The sequence below is a fragment of the Colletotrichum phormii genome, assembly GCF_030913505.1.
Source record: "Colletotrichum phormii strain CBS 102054 chromosome Unknown BDP81scaffold_10, whole genome shotgun sequence".
Taxonomy (NCBI): Eukaryota; Fungi; Ascomycota; class Sordariomycetes; order Glomerellales; family Glomerellaceae; genus Colletotrichum; species Colletotrichum phormii.
In genome coordinates, this window is record NW_026851452.1 from 1,055,467 (window position 1) to 1,077,214 (window position 21,748).

Consider the following 21,748-nt stretch of genomic DNA (forward strand, 5'->3'; position numbering starts at 1 on the left):
CTTGCTTACTTGCTGCTGCTTGCTTTCCCCCCGGTAACCAAAGTGGGCAGCGAACCTAAAGCTGACGGGGACGCTGACGCAGGTCCGTAGTGCTGCGGTTCGGTCCAGTGGGTGCCAAGGTAGTCTAGGGATCCGCTTTCGGGGAACACGGGAATCGGGAGGGCCGTTGTCGAGTCTGCAATCAAGTGAACGGACAAGGTATACTATAAGGTAGTCGTTGAGAAAAAGGAATGCAACCTTTTTTCTTGCTCGCCGCAAGCAATGGATTTGGATAAAAAACTTCTTGTCAATGGGAATTGAAGGAAAATTACGACGAAAAAACCTTGACGAGATCTGAGGCGATTTCCCAGAAACATCAGATCAATTACCTATGTACTTACTTCATCAAGTCCCACTGCTCTGGGCTGCGCCCTGCTGAGGATTCGAGGTACGTACGAATCCCCCGTCGTGCGCAGAGGCCGTGAAACGCCACCCGGGGACCCTCTGAGGTGGAGAAACGTGGACGGGCACACACGCTGGAGAGAGGCATTGAACTTCAAAGGGCCCCCGGCCGGCAGCGACGGGAAGACCCTTGTCGTCTGAATGCAGCCCGTCACCAGGAGACATTTGATGATATAAACTTCTCGACCGAGGGGCTTCATAGCCCGGGAGAAGACCATAGTCAATGGAGCGCCTTGCTGATGCTGTTCCTGGGTGTCTGCAATGGATTCATTATTCATGTTTTAAGGTCTACTACTATTAGTATTATAGAAACCTCTCGGTGTGAACTGAAAGTCAACAAAGCCAATGACCTCATGCCATCATCCCCTGCTCCTGCTGTTGGTTGGCTTCAACATGCGAATCCAACTCCGCGAAACACAATTCTCATCGAGCTGTGGTATCATCGCTACAAATGCTATCACGAACGAAAAAAGACTTCCATCGCTCTAGCCGCCCTTGAATCCTACACAAAATGGGATATACCGCACTCTGACATTGAAAGACCGTTGAAGACAGGCACACCAGAGTAGCCGTGCCCTTCGTTCAACCCAAGACAACGCTTGCTGTCGAGATTCAAAGCCCATCCGCCTAGAATGCGTCTTCGAATGGACAATCGACGCTTTCGTGTCCATCTCTCTCGCACAGAGCGCACCACTTGGAGACGTCAACAATCCCGCTCTCCTTTCCAGCAACAGGGCCGGAATCCATCGGGTTCGGGAAGATCTTGACAGTTGGCGGAGGAGCAAGTGGCTTGGACTTGATGGGCGATAGAGGAGCCGGCTTGTCCTCGGCGGGGATGGGCTTCAGGTCCTCCTTGCTCACTTTGCTGGCGTCGCCGTTGGTCTTGCCACCCTCGTTGCCAAACATGTTTGTGCAAGTAAGGATATCGTGTCCGCCAGTCTCGCAAATCTCGCACCAGAGAGTACTATTATCCGTGACTGACGAGAAGGCGTCGCTTTCGGGCATCGTGTCCAGTGTACGAACACGCTTGTGCGTCGCCGTAGGAGACTGGGGCTCGCTGTTACGCATCAGGATGACGGTATCCCGAGAATCGCGGAGTGAAGAACGCTGAGCACCCCCGTTGGCCAAGGGCCCATCGAGCTGAGACGTGGCGCTTCCTCTACGAAGCCTCTCCACTTCCCGCTCGAGCTCCAGCCTTTCACGAGCCATCGCATTCTCGCGTACGGAGGGGTCCTCAGCTTTGTCGGCCCCAGGAACAGAATCGCGGCTGAGAGAGTGGATGATCGCCTTAAGTCCCCGAATCTCGTCTTCCTTCTGCTCCAACTCCTTGGAAACGGAGCCACGGTCCCCGTTGCTGGAACCTGGGGCGCCGTTGATCCCGGCCGAGGCCTTTTCGCGCTCCCGGCGCAGCTCGGTTCGTGTGCGCTCGACTTCACCACGGAGGAATTCGACCTCCCCTCTTGCTTCAGCTTCGCCGCGTCGTGCGTCCTCAAGACCCTCTTCGAGCTCTTGAACCAACTCTTCGAGCTGCTTCAGCTGACGAGCAACGGAATCGACGTCATCGGTCCGTGATTCGAGCTCACGCATCTCCATCATCAACTCGTCAATGCGCTTTTCGTACACTCGTTCGGTTTCGGAACTCGCCATTTCGAGGGTGTCGATGGTGCTTCGGAAGTCGGCTCTGTGTGCGTCGAACTCGGCAGTGAGCATCGCAATTTTCTCGTTCTTTTCCCTGACCAGTGCGCGAAGTTGCATCGAGTCCTTATCGTCGAGACTGTTGCGCTTGGGTGCTGACAGATCCGAACTCTCCATAAGAGTCTGAAGCTCGGTCAAACTGCTCTCCATCTCCGCCAACGTAGATGCTTGATCCCTCAACTGCCTTTCGCGGTCGTCCAGTTGTGCTCTAAGCCGGTCAACCTCATCGTCGTTCTGTGCTCGCGATGCGGCCCTTGACCCGGCTCCAGCCCGCGATGGCACTCTGAACTTTGAGCTATATGAAGATACCGAATTGGTGCTTCCGTTTGTCTGTGTTCGCTGTAGAGTGGCTGGTGGCTGAGGCATCGGCTCCTCGTCAAACATTGACGTTTGGCCAAGAGCAGAGGCACTACGCGGACCAACACTTGGCTTCCTATCCAACCGTGGACCTTTGCTCGGGTCTCCGGCCGTTCCACGAACACTCTGCGCGAAGCGATTCGGGGCAGGAGAGTTGTATTTGGAAGGCACTTTTCCGGGCGTCGCCAGTGATGGTCTCGGTCCTGGGGTCATCTGTAATTTTCGTACAGGCGACTCTGGGCGTACAGAAGGCCTGCTCATTGACTTCTTCAGCTGGGGACTGATTGATCGGCCGGGGGTAATGCCAGGGCCAACAGATTTGCTGAACAGCGGCACTGACGGCGTCGGAGGTGTGTTCGTTGAGTTCTGCGTGCCGACCTTGAGACCGCCCATAGTGCTGGCAGTGGGAGTGTGAGGAAACGAGCTAGAGGACGAGCCAGGAGGAGAGTCCCGTCTCACAGCCTTGTTTAGAGGGAGGAAGATGCCTGCGCCAGGAAGAGTCGTAGTAAAGTAGGAAACACTAGATGAAGTCAGGCGCGAATGTTATTGACAGACTGGTTGGGCGCAAACTTACCCTTCTACCTCGCCCGAGTTCTTGCCCCGCTGGGAGAACTCGGGATGCAACTCGACACCAGCGAAAGTGCCCTTCTTCCCATCCACAGAACCGATAAAACGGACGGTGCCGAGCATATTGCCCGGGACTTCGACGACATCGCCGAGAACGAAGTCGGTCCCGGCCCTACCGGGCGTGGCGGGTGGCATTTTGCGATCGGGCGACTCGGCTAGCACGCTGTTGTAGGCATAGGACTCGCTTACATCGGGAATCGAGGCGAGAGACTTGGGAGTGAGGGCGGCCAGAGAGGATTTGCGCGGGAGGGATTGATGCGAGGGCGTGAGACGCGAATGGGTATTGTAGAGGGAATTAAGACTGGGAGAGGAAGCGGTTGTGGAGGAGGCGAAGTTGCTAGTGAAGCTGGTAGCTTTGCGAAGAGTTCGCGGCGGGTGGGCAAGACTTCTATGGGTCGGCGCGTATGCGGCAGTCGCTGTTGTTGTGGTGACGGACATGATGGCCAGTCAGGTCGGGTCGGTTTGGGTGTTTAAGGCCAGACAGATCCAGAAAATTATTGGGCGCGGCGGCTCGTGTACAGGGACCCGGCCAGTAATGCGACCGCTAGATTGCGCGCTGGATGGCAGCTCTACTGGCCTTGGCTCGCTATTAGGCGGCGCAGGTCAGGCCAGGTTCCAGGTTGTGGTGTTGATTCCCGAACGCCCCACTCGTCGCCCGCAAGGTAGGGCCAGCGTCAACTAAGGTTACTTGCCTTAGTCGCAATAGCAGCTGAGTAGCGAATGAGATGCGCGAGGCAGGCCGTGTTGGGCGACAGATCGGGAGGGTTGATTCGTAAATGTCTGACAGCCTTGAGTGGGAAAAGCAAGCACAAAGACGTGGCGGACAGGACAAATTTCGGTCGATTGGGCGGTAGGCGGGAAAATGGCAGACAGAGAGACGGACGCTATACCGAAAGAGCGCTAAGAGCTGAAGAACCGTGAGGTGTGATCGTCTCGGGTCCTTGGGCGTGTCTTTGACGTGGAGAATGATTTGTCTCTAACAGTTGTTGCGAATTTGGTCTTTCAATGAGCTTGACAGATCATCTGGCAGCTCCGAACAGCTTGACCAGCGCCGACTGCTCCCAATGGGGGCGGTTACGTATGAGTTGAAGAGAGAGCGGAAGAGAGGCCCGGGCAAAGATACCAGGGCAGTCCGCAACGACGGCGACGATGGGAAGATGAAGGACAAAAGAAGCCCAGCGCAAGCAAAAGAGAAAAAGCGGTCGCCGGGCAGACGAGGGGCTTTTTGTGACGCTCTGAGCCCCTCCTTTCCCCTTGTGAGAGAGCACGGCCGGTCTTGGTCCTTGGGATGGGGTCTCAGACGTCGACCACTTTTTGGTTCAGCTCTTTGGGTAAGGATCCGTAGACCAACGAGATGCAGGGGTGATGGATGTCAAGGGGAGCGGGAAATGGGTTGGTGATCCGTCAGTTGGAGTAGCGTTACCCTTGCGGTGGGATCAGGTACTTTGACGGGAAGCGTGTTGTCGTTGGAAGGTGGTATTCTTTGGGTGAATACTCAATACTCTGTAATTGAGGTGAAGTAAAGGTCGGAGCCGCAAATTCGCAAATGAGGTGGGATGGCGGGATGGCGGGATGCAAAGAATGACAAGAGCAAGACACACACGCCGTGACACACGCCGTGACACACGCCGTGACACACGGGCTGGGAAGAAAGAGGGCGAGACAAGACGGAAGACGAATGATTGGGAAAGAGAGAGCTATATCTGAGTTGGGATGAGACAACACGAGAGCAAGTGCGTCTGCGCTGGTCTTTCGGTTTTGGTTTTGGTTTTGGTCTCGTCAGGTCGGGCACATTCCACAGCTGTCTCTTTGTATCGCGGAGCAACAGCTCAGCTACTTGTTTACGTGGATCCCGATTCGGTCACTGGACAGCTTCGTCACTTTTGGTACCAGGTCTTGAAGCTTCATGAGGTGACGAGGTAAGGTACCTACGGAGTAAGGGCTACAGGTAGGGGACCAAGTAGATGCTCGTCTGCAATTGGGCTGTCAGTCTGCATCGCTCCTTCATCTTCCCCATCGCACATCGTAGCGCAGCCGCAGATCTCACGAAAAAAAAGACCCTGGAACGTCGAGAAGGCACAGAAGGCAAGGCTCGCCAAGTGGCCCCAGCTGCTTCCGTTCCCCTCGCGGTTGCCATGACGCTGTCGTAGCTTTGCATCGTCCGAACCGGTGGCTGCCTTAACGGTTTACCCGCTGCATGCAGACGACGGAGCGTGGAGGTGTAGACGCCCAGTGCAGTGACGCCCAGCCCAGCAGAGCAGGGGCAGTTTGACCGCCTGCATGCAACGACGTGTTCGTCGTCTGCAGGCTTAGGTTAGGTTGTCTCTCCTTCATGCCACCGTTGCCACGCAGTGAGTGGATGGTTCACCAGCAAGCTCCTAATAACATAGTGTTGGAAAATCTGCCTCCTCTCATCTTGATGGTGTGCTTCACCAAAATCTCTGCAGTCACACATGGGGCCTATGGAAAGCAATTACTCTCCAATGTGTCAATGTGTACTCCGGTACACTGGCTTTGCATCAGGGTAATTATGGCGAGCAACCACTCACAGTCCAATATCGGTGAGCAATCTTACCTCTGGCTTGATGCACCAGTTCGTTCCGTCTGCGCCTCCCAAATTTAGACAGACACCGGCCGAATTCAGATGGATTGGAGGGTCACATAACCACAATAGATGTTACCTCATCAGTCCCCCTCATCCCGGCAGACCGTGAGTGTTCATCCTCAACGGTCGAACCGACTCAAAAGTAGCCAGGGGATGAGTCGCGAGCACCGAGCATTGCGGCATTGCTGCTGTCCTGTTCTCTCAAAGGAGAAAGAGACTCCAGGTTATCCGTTGAAAAGCAGATGGATCCCCCCTGCAGCTCGTCACGCGGCTGCATGATGCGAATCAGCACCAGTTAGGAAAGGGCAGCGTCGCATCAGATCCGCCAAACGGTCGCTGCTGACCTTTGTTACTTTGGAGAGAGCCCGCATTCCGGCTCGTCGTTATGCTGTACCCGTATCAAACCCCTGCATTGAGCTCAAGTAAACAATATTGATTCCGAGTCAGAACGGTGCAAGTCATGTCCAGCTTGCTCGTAATACAACGCAGACGCCCATTCGACATTTTTGAACTGAAAGCACTCTACGGATAATTGCTCCACATGCTTCAAGACCCGATGAACCGGATGAGCCGTGTTAGAACCGCCTGGTCGGTTGAGAAATGGGTACGGAGTACAAGCCGACGGTGAAAGACGGGTCCCGGGGTCTAGTGTCAAAGCTTCTGGGAACAAGCCTCCGAATCGGGTGCCGACTGCTGAGGTGGGCTTGACCGGCGTCACAGGGTGCCACCGGTTCAGTGCGTTTACGCGCTAATTTCTTAAAGCTGGATGCTGAGGTGGGAGTTCCTCAAGGTCCAAGGGCATCATCGGACGAAAATACCTTAACCTGGGTTCGCCAATCTATCACCATGACCTCTCATGCACAACAGGCGGTGGGGTAAGAACGGCAGTTCACGAACTAAGTTGATAAGCAAATGATTCCTGTTTTTCGTGTCCCGTCATAAGTCTATCGCTGGTATTATGCTGCTAAGCTTGCTGCACGGTTGCGGGCATTTGCTCGCGGAAGAAGCCCACCCACCCCCTTTAACTATCTGGCCGGGTCTCCCACCTCCCGAGTCAATTAGACGCGAATGCTGTACTTCGTACATATGTCGCGTCTTTACGCGTGCCTTCAGTCCACCGTACTACGTAAGTCATGCGGTATGAGGCTACCCTAATCAAAATCGATGGCTTAAGAGTGCCCCCCTGGCTATCCGAACTCTCGCCTGCCTGTGCTGAGTGGAAGTGTCTCCATAGAGAATTTGACGGCACGTCGCCTGTCAACTCATTGTAAGGTTGATCTGGCCCCCGAATCCGTCCTTGAACGTTTGTTGTGTACATATGCTGCGCACTTTCACTGTGCCATTTCTTCGGCTTGTTTTTCTTTTCTTGCTGGTACCATGCCTGGTGTTTAGCTCGGCGAATCGTGGCTTCTCTCGATTATGTCCTCCCTTCCTATTGGTCTTGTACCATCGTTGAACACCATTGCCTCACGGTGTTGGCGCCTAAGACGCTGTTCTTCGGCCGAGTGCTCTCGTGTCCGAGGGACTTGCTCGACTGCCAGCAGCGCTTCCGCGTCGTCGTCAACATCAGCGTTACATAATGTGGACTGTAAGGCAATGGTGAATCCGGCCAAGTTGGTATCCGGGTTGAGATCGAAACTGGTCTTGGCGGCAAGGTTGCAGGCGAGGATGGCCTTTGCTCCCTGAGTAGTGTGTGCGATCCTAGTCACAATGTCGACGATACGGTTGCTCTTGTGCTCCATATAATAAATGAAGTTTTCTTGCCTTTCGGCATCGGTGTCTCCCCACTGCTGCTTCGCCAACCACTTTTCCACGAACTTGGCCTTAACCAACATATCCGCACCGTACTTGGTGATTAGCTCGAGGACGAACATGAGGCAGAACCTCTCAGCCATATCGCGAAGGTAGTATTCGTCCCAGTATTTGTCGTCGAGTTTCGTTTGCTCCGTATCGTCGAGACTTAATTCGAGTGATCTGACAAGGGCCGAGTACGCTCTCCATGTGTGCAACTTCGACAGGCCCTCTGCAAAGTCTAAAAGTCAGTCAGCTCGTCCGTCTTACAAGAGAGATTGCTTTGCCTACCGTTGGTCTGCCCAGTCAGCGTTGCCAGAGCACGAAGATTCTTCATACGAGTATCGTAGTCCGGTCGCGTGATGCCGTAGAGGAGCTGTCGCACCGTACCGCTGTCGTTGACAGCACGGTCGCAAAGTATTTTGATGGCGACATCCCGAATCGAAAAATTGGGGTGGCATAGAAGCTTGTCGAGAGTATCAAGGCCAAGCGCATCTTCCGTCTCTTGAGTGATGTACTGCGTTTTTGGCGGCGTGACTTTAACTTCGTTGTCGTCTCGAATGTATGTCAGCATCTGGGTCATCATAGTGACCAGGCCAAACGTAGCGGCGCCAATGCCAACGAGGATGATGCGCTCATCGCGAATGAATGACATGAAAGTCATGTTGTTTGATGCTGAAAATAACTTTATGGAGCATGATCGCCTATCGAATCTTGAGCATTGAGCTTTCGCGCGTGGGAAACTCAAGGCACACAGCTGGATGAAGCATGTAGCTTAGGTGCACCGACGGGTGCTGGGGAGCTCAAGCCGTTGCATCTATGGGTTCTGCCTTGCGCCACCGCCCATCCAATCCCCACCATCCCGATAAGATAAGCCTACCGTCCCGCTCAAAAAATTTGGGCAAGTGCGAGGACCGATTTGCTTTTTGATGGAGTTTGCTCGTGCCTCAGCGACAACAACGCCGAGTATTTGTTACGCTCGACAAGATGGCCGGCTCGCAACTCAAGCGGCTCAAAGCCTCCCTGAGGGAGCAGGGAATCACTGGACCCCAGAAGTCTAAGAAGCAGAAGCGTCAATTTGCGCAAGACGAAAAGGCCAAGACGGACAAGCGCCTGCAAAGAGGTGCTGCCCTGGGACAAATCAGAGAACAATTCAATCCCTTCGACCTGAAGCACAACCCACGAGGACCCAAATTCGAAGTCACAACGAACAGACCTCAAACAGGTGCCGCAGCGAGAGGAATCAATGGCCGTCCCACCGAGGCCAAGTCTCTGGGCGAGCAGAGGGTAAGGCTACACTGCTGCTCCTGCGCCGTGGTATGCGATGCTGACGAATTTGACAGCGCCGAGAGACGCTGCTCATCGAGATGCAAAAGCGTAACAAGGTCGGCGGAATTCTCGATCGTCGATTTGGTGAAAACGACCCATCCTTGGCCGAAGAGGACAAGATGCTCGAACGTTTCGCCCGCGAAAAGCAGAGGTCACACAAGAAGACGTCGCTATTCGATCTCGAGGAAGCCGAGCCGCTAGGCGAATTGACACACATGGGCCAGGCTCTCAACTTTGCGCACCATGCGGATATGGCCGACGACTTCGACGAGGATGACCTTGGTTCAGATGACGACAGCGACTCCTCCTTATCTGACAAGAAGAAGAAGCTTAAGCGCCTGCGCGAAGCTGGTTTCGGTGAAGACGAAGAGGGGGCGAATGACGAGCCAGACAGGAAAAAGTCCAAGAAGGAAGTCATGGAAGAAGTCATGGCGAAATCGAAGATGCATAAATACGAAAGGCAGATTGCCAAGGACGAAGACGAGGACCTGCGGATGGAGTTGGACAAGGAGCTCCCCAACCTTCACGCTCTCCTGATGGCCCATGGAAAATCGGATGCGCAGAAGAAGGACGAGGGTGGCAAGTTGATTGCTGGAGTTGACAAGGCAACTTTCGATAAGGAGTTTGATTTGCGCATGAAGAAGCTCGTTCAGGATCGCCGTGCGGCCCCCACAGAGCGCACAAAGACTGACGAGGAATTGGTGGAGGAGGAATCCAAGAGGCTGAAGGAGCTCGAAGAAAAGCGCCTGAAGAGAATGAACGGCGAGGCCGTCTCTTCCGACGAAGAAAGCGAGGAGGATGAGGAGATGGAGGATCAACCTGCCGAAGATCCTGCTTTCCAGTGGCTCCCTGAAGAGGAAGAGGAGGATTTCGGCCTCGGAAAGGGTATCAAGACCAAGACCCGCCCGACGGCGACAGAGCTTGGCTTTGACGATGAAGATGACTTCCTCATCGAGGACGACTTGATTGCTAGCGGTTCGGACCTGGAGCCTATCGAGAGCGACGAGGAAGAATCGGACGAAGAGGAAGAATATCAAGACGACGATTCCGAGGACGAAGAGTTCACCAAAGGTCTGCTCAACGAGGAGGAAGCAAAGAGCTCTGTGTTCGCAAACGCTGGTGGACAAGGGAGCGCGGTACTCGACAGCTCCGACCTGCCTTACACTTTCCCATGTCCGCAAAGTTACGAAGAACTCTCGGCGCTGGCACAGAAGTACCCTAGCGACAAGCTGCCTACCATTGTGCAGCGCATTCGAGCTTTGTACCACCCTAAGCTGGACAGCAGGAACAAGGAGAAGCTCGGCAAGTTTGCTCAGGCGCTTGTGGACATGATCGGTCATGGCCCACGGACCGAGAGCAGCCCATCTTTCCAAGTACTGGAGAGCTTGGTACGACATATTCACTCTCTCGCCAAAATGTTCCCCGTCGAAATCGCCAACCAGTACCGTTCTCATCTCGAGGAGATCAGCCAGCAACGACCTCTTGCCGTACATGTCGGCGACCTAACACTGTTGACTGCTATCGGATCGACATTCCCTACATCTGACCACTTCCACCAGGTCGCAACTCCTGCCATGCTTACCATCGGGCGTTACCTCGGTGGCAAGATTCCTCAAACACTCGGTGACTACGCCACTGGTATCTACCTTTCGACTCTGGCAATTCAGTTCCAGCAGTTTTCAAAGCGATACGTTCCCGAGGTGATGAGCTTTTCTCTCAACACCTTGTGCGCGTTAGCTCCCTCGGCAGCTTCGAAGCTGTCGGGCAACTTCCCTCTTCATGAGCCAGCAGCGGGTATTCGCGTCGCAAACGCGCGGAAGACGGAGCTCCGACAGCTCTCGCCAGCTGACTGCGCCAAGACAGAAGTGAGCGGTGCGGAAGCCGAGTCCAAGAAGGTTGCCCTGTTGGGCACAACGCTTCAGCTCCTGAGTGCTGCTGCGGATACCTGGACTGGGAAGCCTGCCTTCAACGAGACCTTCCAGCCAGCACTAGACATCGTGGCGCACTTGAGCAGCAAGTCAAGCCGCGCAAAGTTCCCCGAGGCTCTTGGTGAACAAGTCGACAAGTCCAAGCTCAAGATGGAGCGCATGCTTAAGATCGCTCAGCTCGCGAAACGGCCGCTTGAGCTGCACCACCACCGCCCGCTTGCCATCAAGACGTTTATCCCCAAGTTCGAGGACTCGTACGACCCGAACAAGCACTACGACCCGGATCGCGATCGTGCGGAGATGGCCAAGTTGAAGAAGGAGCACAAGAAGGAGCGCAAGGGCGCCATGAGAGAGCTGAGGAAGGACGCCCAGTTCATGGCCCGCGAAAATTTGCGTGCGAAGAAGTCCAAGGACGATGCGTACGAGAAGAAGTACAAGAGGCTCGTGGCGGAGATCCAGAACGAGGAGGGCAGGGAGGCGAATGCGTACGAGAGGGAGAAGGACGGCAGAAAGAGGTCCAGGGCCCGGTAGACGGCTTGCGGTTTAGTCTTTTGTGTTACGGTATCAAAAAGTTGATGGGTGCTTTTCGGCATAGTTTATTCCCTTTTTGTATTCAATACCAGTAGAGGGGTGGAGAGCTCACCCGTGGCTTGACATAGATGATTAAAGCAGGCAACGGGCCATTAATCGAAATCCATACCCAAATGACCCAGTCGAGGGACGCGTTACCATTATGAAGTCTAGAAACATCAGTATTTATGATGAATTTGCACGTGAGGTGATTCGAGCTCGTCCAAGTGAAGTCCATTTGTACAGTGCAAGTAGCAATATTCCCACCATTTTTTGCCTGTCCCAGCTGACAGCTGACGTCGGTCCCACACTATCCCAGGACGTGCATCAACAAGCTCTTCCAACATCCTTCAACTTCAAAGTTGCGATTTGAGGCCGAATTGCCGATATCACAGGCGTTCATCCAATCAGCCATCCTAGTAAAAATAACTCAAGATTCCTCCGGGCTTTCATCAGCGTTCACTTTTCCAGCTCCCAAGACCTGGATTCAAGACATCAACGCTGGGCCTCATCACACTGAATATTTCCTAGACCGTGCTTACACGGCTTCACTCACACGACATCATACGAAATCAGTACCACTTAGACGGAGCTCTGCATTTCAAACTTACCCTCACCTATACAAAAATCTCCAGTGTGTCAGAGGATAAACCCCTCACCATACAGCAGCCATGGCAGCCTCCGACGAGGAAGACGACTACATGAACATGACCTTTGACGAACCCACCACCTCCGCCACCTCAAAATCCCAACCAGAAACCTCCCTCCAGCGCCGCCAGCGCCTCAAACGCGAAGGCGAGATCCGCGGCCGTCCCAAGTCCAAAGAGGAACTCGCGGCCGAGGAAGAAGCGGCGCGCGAAAAGGCGCTCTCGCGCTCCTTGCTTGAGACCGCGGCCGCCAAGAAGAGTAAAGGGTTCGCCATGATGGCCAAGATGGGCTTCAAAGCGGGTGAGGCGCTGGGTGCTGGTGGTGCTGGTTCTGGGGCGGCGAATGGCGGTGCTGGTGGTGCTGGCGCCGGTGCTGGCAATGGCGCCAGGACGGAGCCGATTGCTGTCGAGGTCAAGGCGGACCGGGGCGGTATCGGGATGGAGAGCGAGAGGAAGCGCAAGCTGAGGGAGGCGGCGGAGAGGATTGAGGAGGAGGTGAGGGAGGGGAAGAGGGTGCGGGTCGATCCGTTGGAGTACCGGGACCGGGTGAGGATGGAGAGGGAGGCGGCGAGGGTACAGGCGCAGGTGTTTGCGGCGCAGCGGGTTTCGGAGCGGATGGCGGAGGAGAAGGAGGCCGAGGAGACCGAGGGGGCTGGCTTGCTGGGTATTCAAGGGGCAGCAGACGGCACAAGCAATGGTGACAAAGGAGACGGCAAGAAGGACAAGACAAAAAAGACACGAGCGACCGGCGCGGCATCGAGGCCGCTCAAGTCCATCAATGTCCTCTGGAGGGGCCTTGCCCGCCACCGCGAGGAAAAGGAGCGGGACCGCAGGATGCGGTACGACTTGGAGCAGAGCCTGTCGCGGCTGCCGACGTATGAGGACGACGATGAGGACGCTGACGACCGCACGGCGCTGGGGAAGAAGCAGATTGTCTACGTCACCGCGGAGGACCTGGACGAGGAGGATCCCGAGCTCGACGCGTTCAACGAGCTGGAGGACACCGAGAAGCTGCGGCGGCTGGTGGAGTATCTGAGGAGAGAGCACCGGTATTGTTTCTGGTGCAAGTATACGTATCCGGACGATGAGATGGAGGGATGCTCTGGTATCACGGAGGAGGATCACGATTGAGTTGTGTTGAGTGTGGCACGCCATAAAAAGAACTTATGCCTGTATGGTATGAGAGTAAGGGGTCGGGGATTTGTCATGATAGGTGTCATTATAATGTACAATATCTACATCTTGATATTACAGAGAGGATTTTGTGGCGTCTAGCCCCTTCCCCTTCCTTTACGTGCCAAAATATCGTACACGCCCATCTCCTTGGCCACCATCGATACCTGGCCGTTCGCCAGCTCACCGGCTTCTTGCATGTACGCCGTCTGCAAGTAAGAAGAGTACTCCTCGCCACGCTGCTTGGGCGTCATCTCGTCCAGAGTCAGAGATCCCCCGATGGATTTCTGTCGGCTTTCGACGTGCGAATCAATCTTGCGCTTGATAAGGCGAAGCTTCTGTCGCGCCTGCGTTGTCTCCCAGGCCAGACTTGTTGTCTCCATCATCATTTCGAGGGCCAACACCTCGGGCGGAGTGAAGTCGAAGACGGCCTTGAAAGCTTGGAGGGCCACGACGATGCCAATTTTGTCCTGTAGCCGGCGGAATGTGTGGAGGATCTTCCTTGCGATTTGGCCGTCGAGGCCATCTGGTTTGAAGACGGATGCAAAGCGAACCATTTCTGCAAACGTCTCGCGTGTGATTCTGGTTTCGTTGGCAAGCTCCTCGCCAGCGATGTTGTGCAGGCGGTTGACACCTTGCATCTTCCACAACGCCATGAAAGTGTAGGGGTCCGGTTTGACCTGGCGCTCATACACGAGAGTCTGGTACAGCTGGCGCGCCCCAGAGATATTGTTGTTCTGGGAGTAGGACTCCAGTAACTGGTTCATCATGAAGGCGTCCGGGCTGATTTCTGCTTCTCTGAAGGCGTCCCATAACTTCGCTAGGTCGCCGTGAAGGTTACGAAGGCGATAATTCTCCGCGAGCAGAGAAAACGTTTCGAGCGTGGCCTTGGGCATGGCAGCCGTATGAGATTTGACAGACACTTCGACTCTTCGAACCGGCCCTTCCATGGCTGAAAGGCGACGACGGTTCTCGACAAAGTCAACGCGAGCATTAATCATCTGCCATGCCAGCTTGTCCGCCTTTTCCAGGTTGTCGGCGCCACCTGACCGTTGCCAGGCACCGATAAGCCCGTTTACCTGGATGCTGGCCGCTTCGATGCCCTTGAAGCGCATGAATTCGAAAACGCTATGCGCTCCATTGAGGTCTCCAGCCCCGATAAGTCGTTTCAGCCATTTGCCAAAGAAGAACTTGTTGCCAATTTGAGAAGGTAATCGGTCTCGTCCACCTAGTTCGACTGTACTGGAGCTCATCATATCGACAAAGGCTTGCAGAGCGTATTCCGTCTGTCCCGTCGTCAAGAAAAAGGAGATCACCTGGTCGTAGTCCTCGAGTCCCATTGAAGAGCCAAGAAGGTCCCTCATTCGACGGTATGCGTCCCAGGCTTTTATTCTTGGCTCAGCGTTGGGATTTGTTGCACAGCTCCTAACGTACGGCAACAGAATGCGTGGATCGAGTTGGCGCTCGAGTAGCCTGTTCACTGCGCGCTCTGCCTGCACAAGGTCACCTTGTTGGCAGAACATGCGCACTCCAAGCTCCCAAAACTCCTTGAAGGTGTCTGCACCACTGTCGCCGAGGGTGGACATACATCGCTTCCAGTTGTCGATGGCCTTAGCCTCCCATCCGTCCACAAACATAGCTTCGACTGTGACTAGCTGTTGCGATGGGCTCAAAGCAACCTTCGCCTCGCTCATGTCTCTTGCTAGTAGCGAAAGGTATGTGAGGCGGCTTGGGTTACTCGCATCGTCAAGCGACAAAATATCCCACAGAAGGTTCCATACATCCTGGGGAACATGCGCCCAAGCCTTCGCCAGAGATTGCCTCGCCGCGCTGTACGTTTTCCACACCGTCTGGGCAGTCTTTGCCGTGACGTCTTCGCCTCGTCGCATCTCTTTCATCGTTCGAGAGAGGAGCGTATTCAATCGTACGATCCGTTTTCGCTGGTTGAAGCTCCACACTTTCTCGGGAATCTGCGGAATCGGGGGGTACTTCTTTCGTTGCGAGGGGTCTAGGCGAGCAGTCGCCTGTATGACACCCAGCGTTGCCGCGGGGTTCTTGTAGTCGAATTGGCTGACGTCGAATCCTCTCGCCTCGAATTGGCTTTCTAAGTCTTTGATGTATGCGTTCAAGCTCTCCAATGTTTCTTCGGGGTTACTGGTGTCCCCGAGCTTGTCTTCGAAATCTTTCGCAATCGATTCGACGTCGGTAATTCCCAAAGCACCTAAGCCGCCCTCATTCTGGAATCGAGAGAGCTTGCGCCGCATATTAGCTGCAAACATATCATTCAGCCCCTTCTTCAGATCGTCTGCGCCAGCCATAGATTCTGTGAAGGCATCCTCGCCCCCCAGCTGCTCAATCTTGCCGGACTCGCCCTTCTCGAAGAACTTTATAGTAGGCTCGTCAGTTCTCTTTTGCATCAGTTCCCTGAGAAGGTCGGCGGCTGCTTTGTTCGGATTGGCGTCGGTTGGGGCGGATGGCGTCGGAGAAGATTTGCGCTGTGTTTTCTGAGCACCTGGTCGAGGCTTGACTCCTAGTTGAGCAATACGGGAGCTATGTCGAATGGCCCATGGCGGCGGGGCAGAAGAGCCCAAAGTGGACTGGCATGACTGGCAAATGAATGTGTTCCGACATGCTATGTCACGAAAAAGAGTTCTATGAGACATAAGGAGAGTCGTAGTTGGTCAACATGAAAGGAGAAATTGAAGAAAAAGGGAAGCTTCAAGCACAGAGGAAGCTCATGGCAGGTAGAGAAACGGGTCAGATTTTTTGATGGACCCTGAACCTAGGTGCGCCTGCATCTGCGCGTCGCGAATCATTAAGAGCTTATCTTATCAGAGACATCCCAGCTGTACTTACCGCCTACCAGTTGAAACAGAGTCGGCAGCCACACTCCGGCAGAAAAAGATAATTTTCTAGATCCCACCTTCGTCAACTCTTTTTTTTCGGCCTCGGATATCACCAGCACCAAGCGACCGACGACAAAATGGCTTCCGCTCCCGAGTACCTGCGGTTCACAGGACACAGGTCCTTTGCGCAGCGACTAATTATATCAACTCTGACTGGTCGGCCAGTACACATTTCCAAAATTCGCAGCTCGTCGCCGACACACCCCGGTCTTGCGCCGCACGAGATTTCTTTCCTTCGTCTATTGGAAGCCGTTACCAATGGCAGCTCTATGCAAATTTCGTACACCGGTACGACGATCACATACCACCCCGGCCTGATCACTGGAACGATGGCCGGCTTTGGCGCATCTGACGGCGACGTCATCGAGCACAACCTCCCCGCGAACAACAACCGCGGCGTCACCTACTTCCTCCTCCCCATCTGCCTCCTCGCGCCATTCTCGAAGGCACACGTCAACATCCGATTCACCGGCCCAGGTGTCATTACGTCTGCGACTGAGACGGGCGACATCTCCGTCGACTCCTTCCGCACAGCAATTCTACCCCTCTTCGGGCTCTTCGGCATCCCGCCGGCGCGAATCGAGCTAAGAGTGCTGTCGCGATCCTGCCCTGGAAAGAATGGCAGAGGTGGCGGTGGTGTCGTGGAGCTCCGATTCGCAAGCCAGGTCCGACTCCCGAAAACGTTGCACCTGAACCGCAACCCCGGCAAAATAAGGAGGATACGAGGAGTCGCATACTGTACGGGAGTCTCAGCATCCAACAACAGCAGAATGATCCACTCGGCAAGAGAGGTTCTGAATGCTCTGGTTTCAGACATCCACATTGCAGCGCAGTACGACACAGCACCCCTCATCACGGCAGCGGACAAGTCAAAGACACGAACAGGTATTGGTTTCGGTCTGAGTTTGGTCGCTGAATCAAGCTCTGTCGGAGTCCTCTACTCGGCAGATGTGGTGGCGCCACCCGTGGGCGGCGTGGTCCCCGAAGATATTGGCAAGAATTGTGCCTATCAACTGCTGGAAACCATTGCGCAGGGTGGATGTATCAGCAAAACATCAGCCAGCACTATCATGACTTTGATGGCTATGGGATCTGAAGATGTGGGCAGATTGAGAATAGGAAGAGATGTCATTGGATCAGAAGAGATGGTTGGGCTCGCGCGGGACTTGCGAACATTCGGCGCGAGTAGTTGGGGTTTAAGGGACGTCGAAGACGACGAGTCGAACGATATTCTTGTTTCGGTCAAGGGAAGCGGTGTTGGTAATGTTGGTCGCAAAATTGCTTAAGATACCAGAATGCGACGGCACAATTGAAGATCAATTGCCATTGGATATCATGATACCATCTAGACTACCTCTGATTCATCTGATTGCGTTCTAGTTGCGGCATCCGCCTCATCGCGGATAGTCTCGTCAATGTCGCGGTATAACCCAGGGTTTGAAGCGAGTGGCCGGCCGCTCCCCAGTAATCAGTGGTGGCATGTCTAATAGTGTGAGATATGTGGAAATCTCCCAAAACGCCATTCCCTGAGCTCAGAACGTCGAATAAATGCATCCCGCTGGCAGCGTTTGAGGACGAGCGCCGTCTCGAGGATCGCCTTCGTTCGGACTCCTGGCTATTTTCGGCATCGCCGTTGGGTCGCAAAGGCTGGAGCTCCACACTGTCTGCGCCTTCCAAGTCGAGTCCAGGTGCATCTCTCAACACCCCTCGCTCCTCAGCATCGTGATCTTGAGTCGAAAGGCCGATCGTCTCTTCTAATGCCGGGGGCAAGCGGAATAACAGTGGCCGTACAATGGGCCGTAGCTTCTCTCGCTCGGCGTGCACAGCAAGCATGAGACACTGCACAGCCAGTATAATGCAGTCGAGGGCTAGGAAAGTAAGCCTCGAGGTTGGTGGTTTCTGCCCGATGAAATCGACGATGACACCGCCATGGAGATAACCACGAGCAGCTTCGCCAGCTACAGGTAGGGATGCAAAAATATGTAACAGGACACAGAGCAAGTTCGGGACAAACACCGATATTACTTGTGACCGGGCCGCCGCCATAGTTAATGGGTAGTCGTCAGGCTTCGGTGTAAGCCAGTGGTGTTGTCCATAGACGCGAACTGCAAAGCGGAAGATGGAGCACCTGCATAATTGTCAGAATATGGGACGATAAAGGAGGGAAGAGCTGCTTACTCCATGTAGTATAACGTGCATAGCTCTGCGTATACCAAGGAGTCGAGATTTCGCAGTAATTGGGTCATGAAGTCGAACTTCCTTGCCAGGCCCGGATTGATCTTTCGATGTTTCCGCCGTCGCCTTCTTCTAGAGCTTCGAGCTTCTGCATCATCGGCGCGGTTTGAAGGCTCTGGATCCCCTCTGCCATCCTCCTGATCGTTCCCGAGAGGGATTGATCGGCCTGGCAGGGTCTCTGGCGCGGCATCATCGATCATAGCTCGTTGGCCTCATTTGTGTCGGCGGAGATTCCTGCAGCGTGGCGACAAGAGCGACGCTTCACATACTCCAGCAAATCGGCAGATGACGGCGCGGGGAATTAGAGGTGGCTGTCAAGATAGAAGCATGAATGAGGATATTCCCGACCGTTGGGGACCGTGATGCGAACAGGTGTGGATAAAAGCCGACCGAGGCCAGCTGCAGGGATACCAAGAGTGACGCCACAGCTTCTGCTTGAGGAATGTGGAAGGCAGGCACGGCAGGCGAGCTGTCGACGACTCGACGCGGTAAGCTCAGGAGCTAGACCCACTGGCGCGGGCGCCTTCTGATAATGTATCGGAAGTTCGGAGCAGGAGTATCTTTGATACGAGTACCCCTCCATCCATCCCGCGCAGGGTCCACACTCCCCTCCGATTCGACATTCGCGGCCAAATTTCTGCCAGGAGTTCCCGCCTAATTTACAAGTGCCCCTCTGACTCAACGAGCCGAACATCGACAATCGACATCTCGACGTGCAAGCCACATTTTCAGACAACAACACACGAAATCATGGCGACGACAAGCAACGGTCCTTCTGGGGACCTCACGTCCCAGATTCTTCTGGCTTTGTCCCAGAAGGATCCCATCCTCTCTGCCGAGCATTTCCCAGAGTTCCACTTCACGGACGTCAAGGCGGCATTGGACCGTCTCGGCAGTCGTTCCATGGTTACATACGAGTCAATTGACAGGGAGGAAGCCATTCTCGAGGCTGAGGGCAAGCAAATTTCCGAGCACGGCAGCCACGAAGCTCGTGTCTTCGAGGCGGTCCGGAAAGCTTTGGAGGGGTTGACGGTCCAAGAGCTTGAGGCTGCTGTGGGCGACAAGAACGTAGCGAAGAACGGCCAAGGCAAGGCCTTCAAGGAGAAGTGGATCAAGAAGAATGGCGACGGCAAGTTTGTTGCAAATGTAAGGTCGTCTGCCTCATACATTACCAACACGGGCTAACACGATGTTCCCAGGCCGACTCGATTCAAGACGTTGTCCAGGCTCAGCTTAAGCAAATCCTGGAGACGAAGACCCACGAGCCCAAGGTCATCACCGACTTGAAGAAGCGCAAGCTCATCAAGACCCAGAAGGTTATCGCATACAAGATCCAGAAGGGACCTGAGTTCGCACTGGAAATCAAGAAGGAGGAGACAGACTTGACGGCCGACATGATTGCGTCTGGCTCATGGAAGACTGCCAACTTCAAGCCATACAACTTCAAAGCTCTTGGATCTGACCAGAACTCCGGCGCTCTTCACCCCCTCAACAAGGTCCGCCACGAGTTCCGCCAAATCTTCTTCGAGATGGGTTTCGAGGAGATGCCGACCGACAAATTCGTCGAGTCTGGATTCTGGAACTTCGACGCCCTTTTCGTGCCCCAACAACATCCCGCGAGAGATCTCCAGGACACTTTCTACATCTCGGATCCCAAGGTGGCAGACAAGCCTGGCCCTGAGTCGGAAGACGACAAGAAGGATTACAAGACGTACTGGGATAACGTTAAGGAGGTCCACCAGGATGGCAAGTTTGGCTCAATCGGCTACCGTTACCCCTGGGCTGCGGACGAAGCTCAGAGGCTTGTTCTCCGCACGCACACGACAGCTATCTCCACGGCGGTACTTCACCAGTTGGCTTCCAGAAAGGGACCGGACGGCAGACCTCCCCCGGCTCGTTACTTCTCCATCGACAGAGTGTTCCGTAACGAGAGTGTCGACGCCACGCATCTGGCTGAATTCCACCAAGTCGAGGGTGTCATTGCGGATTATGGACTTACACTTGGAGGCTTGATGGAGTTCATGGAGATCTTCTTCAACAAGATGGGCATTACAGACATCAAGTTCAAGCCGGCGTACAACCCTTACACGGAGCCGAGTATGGAGATTTTCAGCTTCCACAAGGGCTTGAACAAGCTCGTCGAGATCGGTAACAGCGGTATGTTCAGACCGGAAATGCTCGAGGCAATGGGTCTGCCCAAGGATTTGAGAGTGTACGGTTGGGGTTTGAGCTTGGAGAGACCGACCATGATCAAGTACGGCATCTCCAACATTCGTGAGCTGTTGGGACACAAGGTGGATTTGAACTTCATCGAGAGAAACCCGGCAGTAAGACTTGATAAAAACTAGAGGATTCGGCATGGGAAAGTAGAAAAAGGGATATGACTTACATGAGATGAGCTTGGGCTGGCATATGTTGGCGAATGGAATACCAATCACGTTTTGAAAGGTCGTACTGTCAAGCTGTCAACCATGAGGTTACCAGGGTGTCAAGACTCAAGAGCCTGTCCCATCGACGATCGTGAGGTTCAGCTGCCCCACGGCTACTCTTCCGTAGGTGGTCGATTTAGATGAGGTGTCAACGTCTAGCAAGGGTCGGCAGGTGATCCTCATGATAGATGTTGACATCCCACATCGGTGTCATTGGTGTCATCGGCGCCATGACCGATTCGGCCACCTCCGAGTCGTTCAGCGGCATTTGCTCGGACTGTCGATGAGGCATTGGCCAATGGCAGGAAAGAAAAGTTCACGACTCCCCCCGACACTGAGTGCTCAAGGCGGGGCAAATGCCAGATGTAGCGGGGTTGGTTAGGCCAAACGTCAGATCGCATCCCAAACGGTAAGAAAGCTCGGGCCCTTATTTACTCTGGACGAAAAGGTGCGTGCAGTTCGACTCTGGTGTGAGAGACTGACACACTCACACACTGAGGAAGCAGACGCCGGACGGAACGCAGCCCGGCACACGGCCAGGAGCGAACGAGCGAGCGACCACACCGTGAGTCACTCGAGAGTCGACGGTCAGATTTGACTGGAGCAGCTGGAGCACGCCCGGGGAATATTGGCAAGTCCCCATGGGTGTCTCCAATCGTCTCAATTGAGTCAATCATAAGGTACCCTACGGATACGTACAGGTAACATTAATTCCATCCCAAAAGAGTTTGTTTCCGTGACTCAACAGTGCATATTGTCCAAGCTGCTAGTAATGTCTGGGCACCTTGAGCTCCTGCTCAGGGCTGGGTACCTCCGCAGACACGCAGGAAAGAAGGTAAGGTGAGCACAAAGCTCGAGTCGTCTGAGAAGAACCAGTGGGTGATCCACCAGCTTCAAATACTTATATACACACACACATACACAAAAAGCCGGGGAACGGCTCGGGGCATCTGACCGTTACAGACGAGAATGCATTGCTGAGAGTTTTGACAACGCTGTAAAACCTTGTTCAAGT

The 21,748-nt window shown here is 54.4% G+C and overlaps 8 protein-coding genes across 8 annotated transcripts; 4 read left to right on the plus strand and 4 right to left on the minus strand.

Moving 5' to 3' along the window:
- Nucleotides 1-1,068: 1,068 nt before the first annotated feature.
- On the minus strand, nt 1,069-3,558 carry BDP81DRAFT_319995 (CAP-Gly domain-containing protein; the record flags this gene model as incomplete). The annotated part of the gene is made up of 2 exons (XM_060584489.1): nt 1,069-3,013; nt 3,068-3,558. 2 exons carry the CDS (start codon nt 3,556-3,558, stop codon nt 1,069-1,071), a joined length of 2,436 nt encoding a protein of 811 aa, XP_060445329.1.
- Nucleotides 3,559-7,113: 3,555 nt separating this feature from the next.
- Nucleotides 7,114-8,180, minus strand: BDP81DRAFT_394382 (uncharacterized protein; the record flags this gene model as incomplete). Its single annotated transcript, XM_060587950.1, has 2 exons — nt 7,114-7,757; nt 7,808-8,180. The coding sequence occupies 2 exons, from the start codon at nt 8,178-8,180 to the stop codon at nt 7,114-7,116; spliced, it is 1,017 nt and encodes a 338-aa protein (XP_060445330.1).
- Nucleotides 8,181-8,473: 293 nt separating this feature from the next.
- On the plus strand, nt 8,474-11,492 carry BDP81DRAFT_406553 (Nop14-like family protein). Its single transcript, XM_060588982.1, has 2 exons — nt 8,474-8,803; nt 8,860-11,492. The coding sequence occupies exons 1-2, from the start codon at nt 8,504-8,506 to the stop codon at nt 11,302-11,304; spliced, it is 2,745 nt and encodes a 914-aa protein (XP_060445331.1). The 5' UTR covers nt 8,474-8,503; the 3' UTR covers nt 11,305-11,492.
- A 522-nt stretch (nt 11,493-12,014) lies between these two features.
- On the plus strand, nt 12,015-13,121 carry BDP81DRAFT_394384 (uncharacterized protein; the record flags this gene model as incomplete). Its single annotated transcript, XM_060587951.1, has 1 exon — nt 12,015-13,121. The coding sequence occupies one exon, from the start codon at nt 12,015-12,017 to the stop codon at nt 13,119-13,121; it is 1,107 nt and encodes a 368-aa protein (XP_060445332.1).
- A 140-nt stretch (nt 13,122-13,261) lies between these two features.
- On the minus strand, nt 13,262-15,427 carry BDP81DRAFT_319219 (pentatricopeptide repeat domain-containing protein; the record flags this gene model as incomplete). Its single annotated transcript, XM_060584417.1, has 1 exon — nt 13,262-15,427. The coding sequence occupies one exon, from the start codon at nt 15,425-15,427 to the stop codon at nt 13,262-13,264; it is 2,166 nt and encodes a 721-aa protein (XP_060445333.1).
- A 719-nt stretch (nt 15,428-16,146) lies between these two features.
- BDP81DRAFT_320052 (18S rRNA biogenesis protein RCL1) lies at nt 16,147-17,355 on the plus strand (the record flags this gene model as incomplete). Its single annotated transcript, XM_060584494.1, has 1 exon — nt 16,147-17,355. The coding sequence occupies one exon, from the start codon at nt 16,147-16,149 to the stop codon at nt 17,353-17,355; it is 1,209 nt and encodes a 402-aa protein (XP_060445334.1).
- Nucleotides 16,954-18,729, minus strand: BDP81DRAFT_428211 (uncharacterized protein). Its single transcript, XM_060590406.1, has 2 exons — nt 18,248-18,729; nt 16,954-18,197 (listed from the first exon to the last, which is right to left on the minus strand). Exons 1-2 carry the CDS (start codon nt 18,502-18,504, stop codon nt 17,420-17,422), a joined length of 1,035 nt encoding a protein of 344 aa, XP_060445335.1. The 5' UTR covers nt 18,505-18,729; the 3' UTR covers nt 16,954-17,419.
- Nucleotides 18,730-19,054: 325 nt separating this feature from the next.
- On the plus strand, nt 19,055-20,652 carry BDP81DRAFT_319395 (tRNA synthetase class II core domain-containing protein; the record flags this gene model as incomplete). Its single annotated transcript, XM_060584429.1, has 2 exons — nt 19,055-19,450; nt 19,504-20,652. 2 exons carry the CDS (start codon nt 19,055-19,057, stop codon nt 20,650-20,652), a joined length of 1,545 nt encoding a protein of 514 aa, XP_060445336.1.
- Between the last annotated feature and the right edge of the window lie 1,096 nt (nt 20,653-21,748).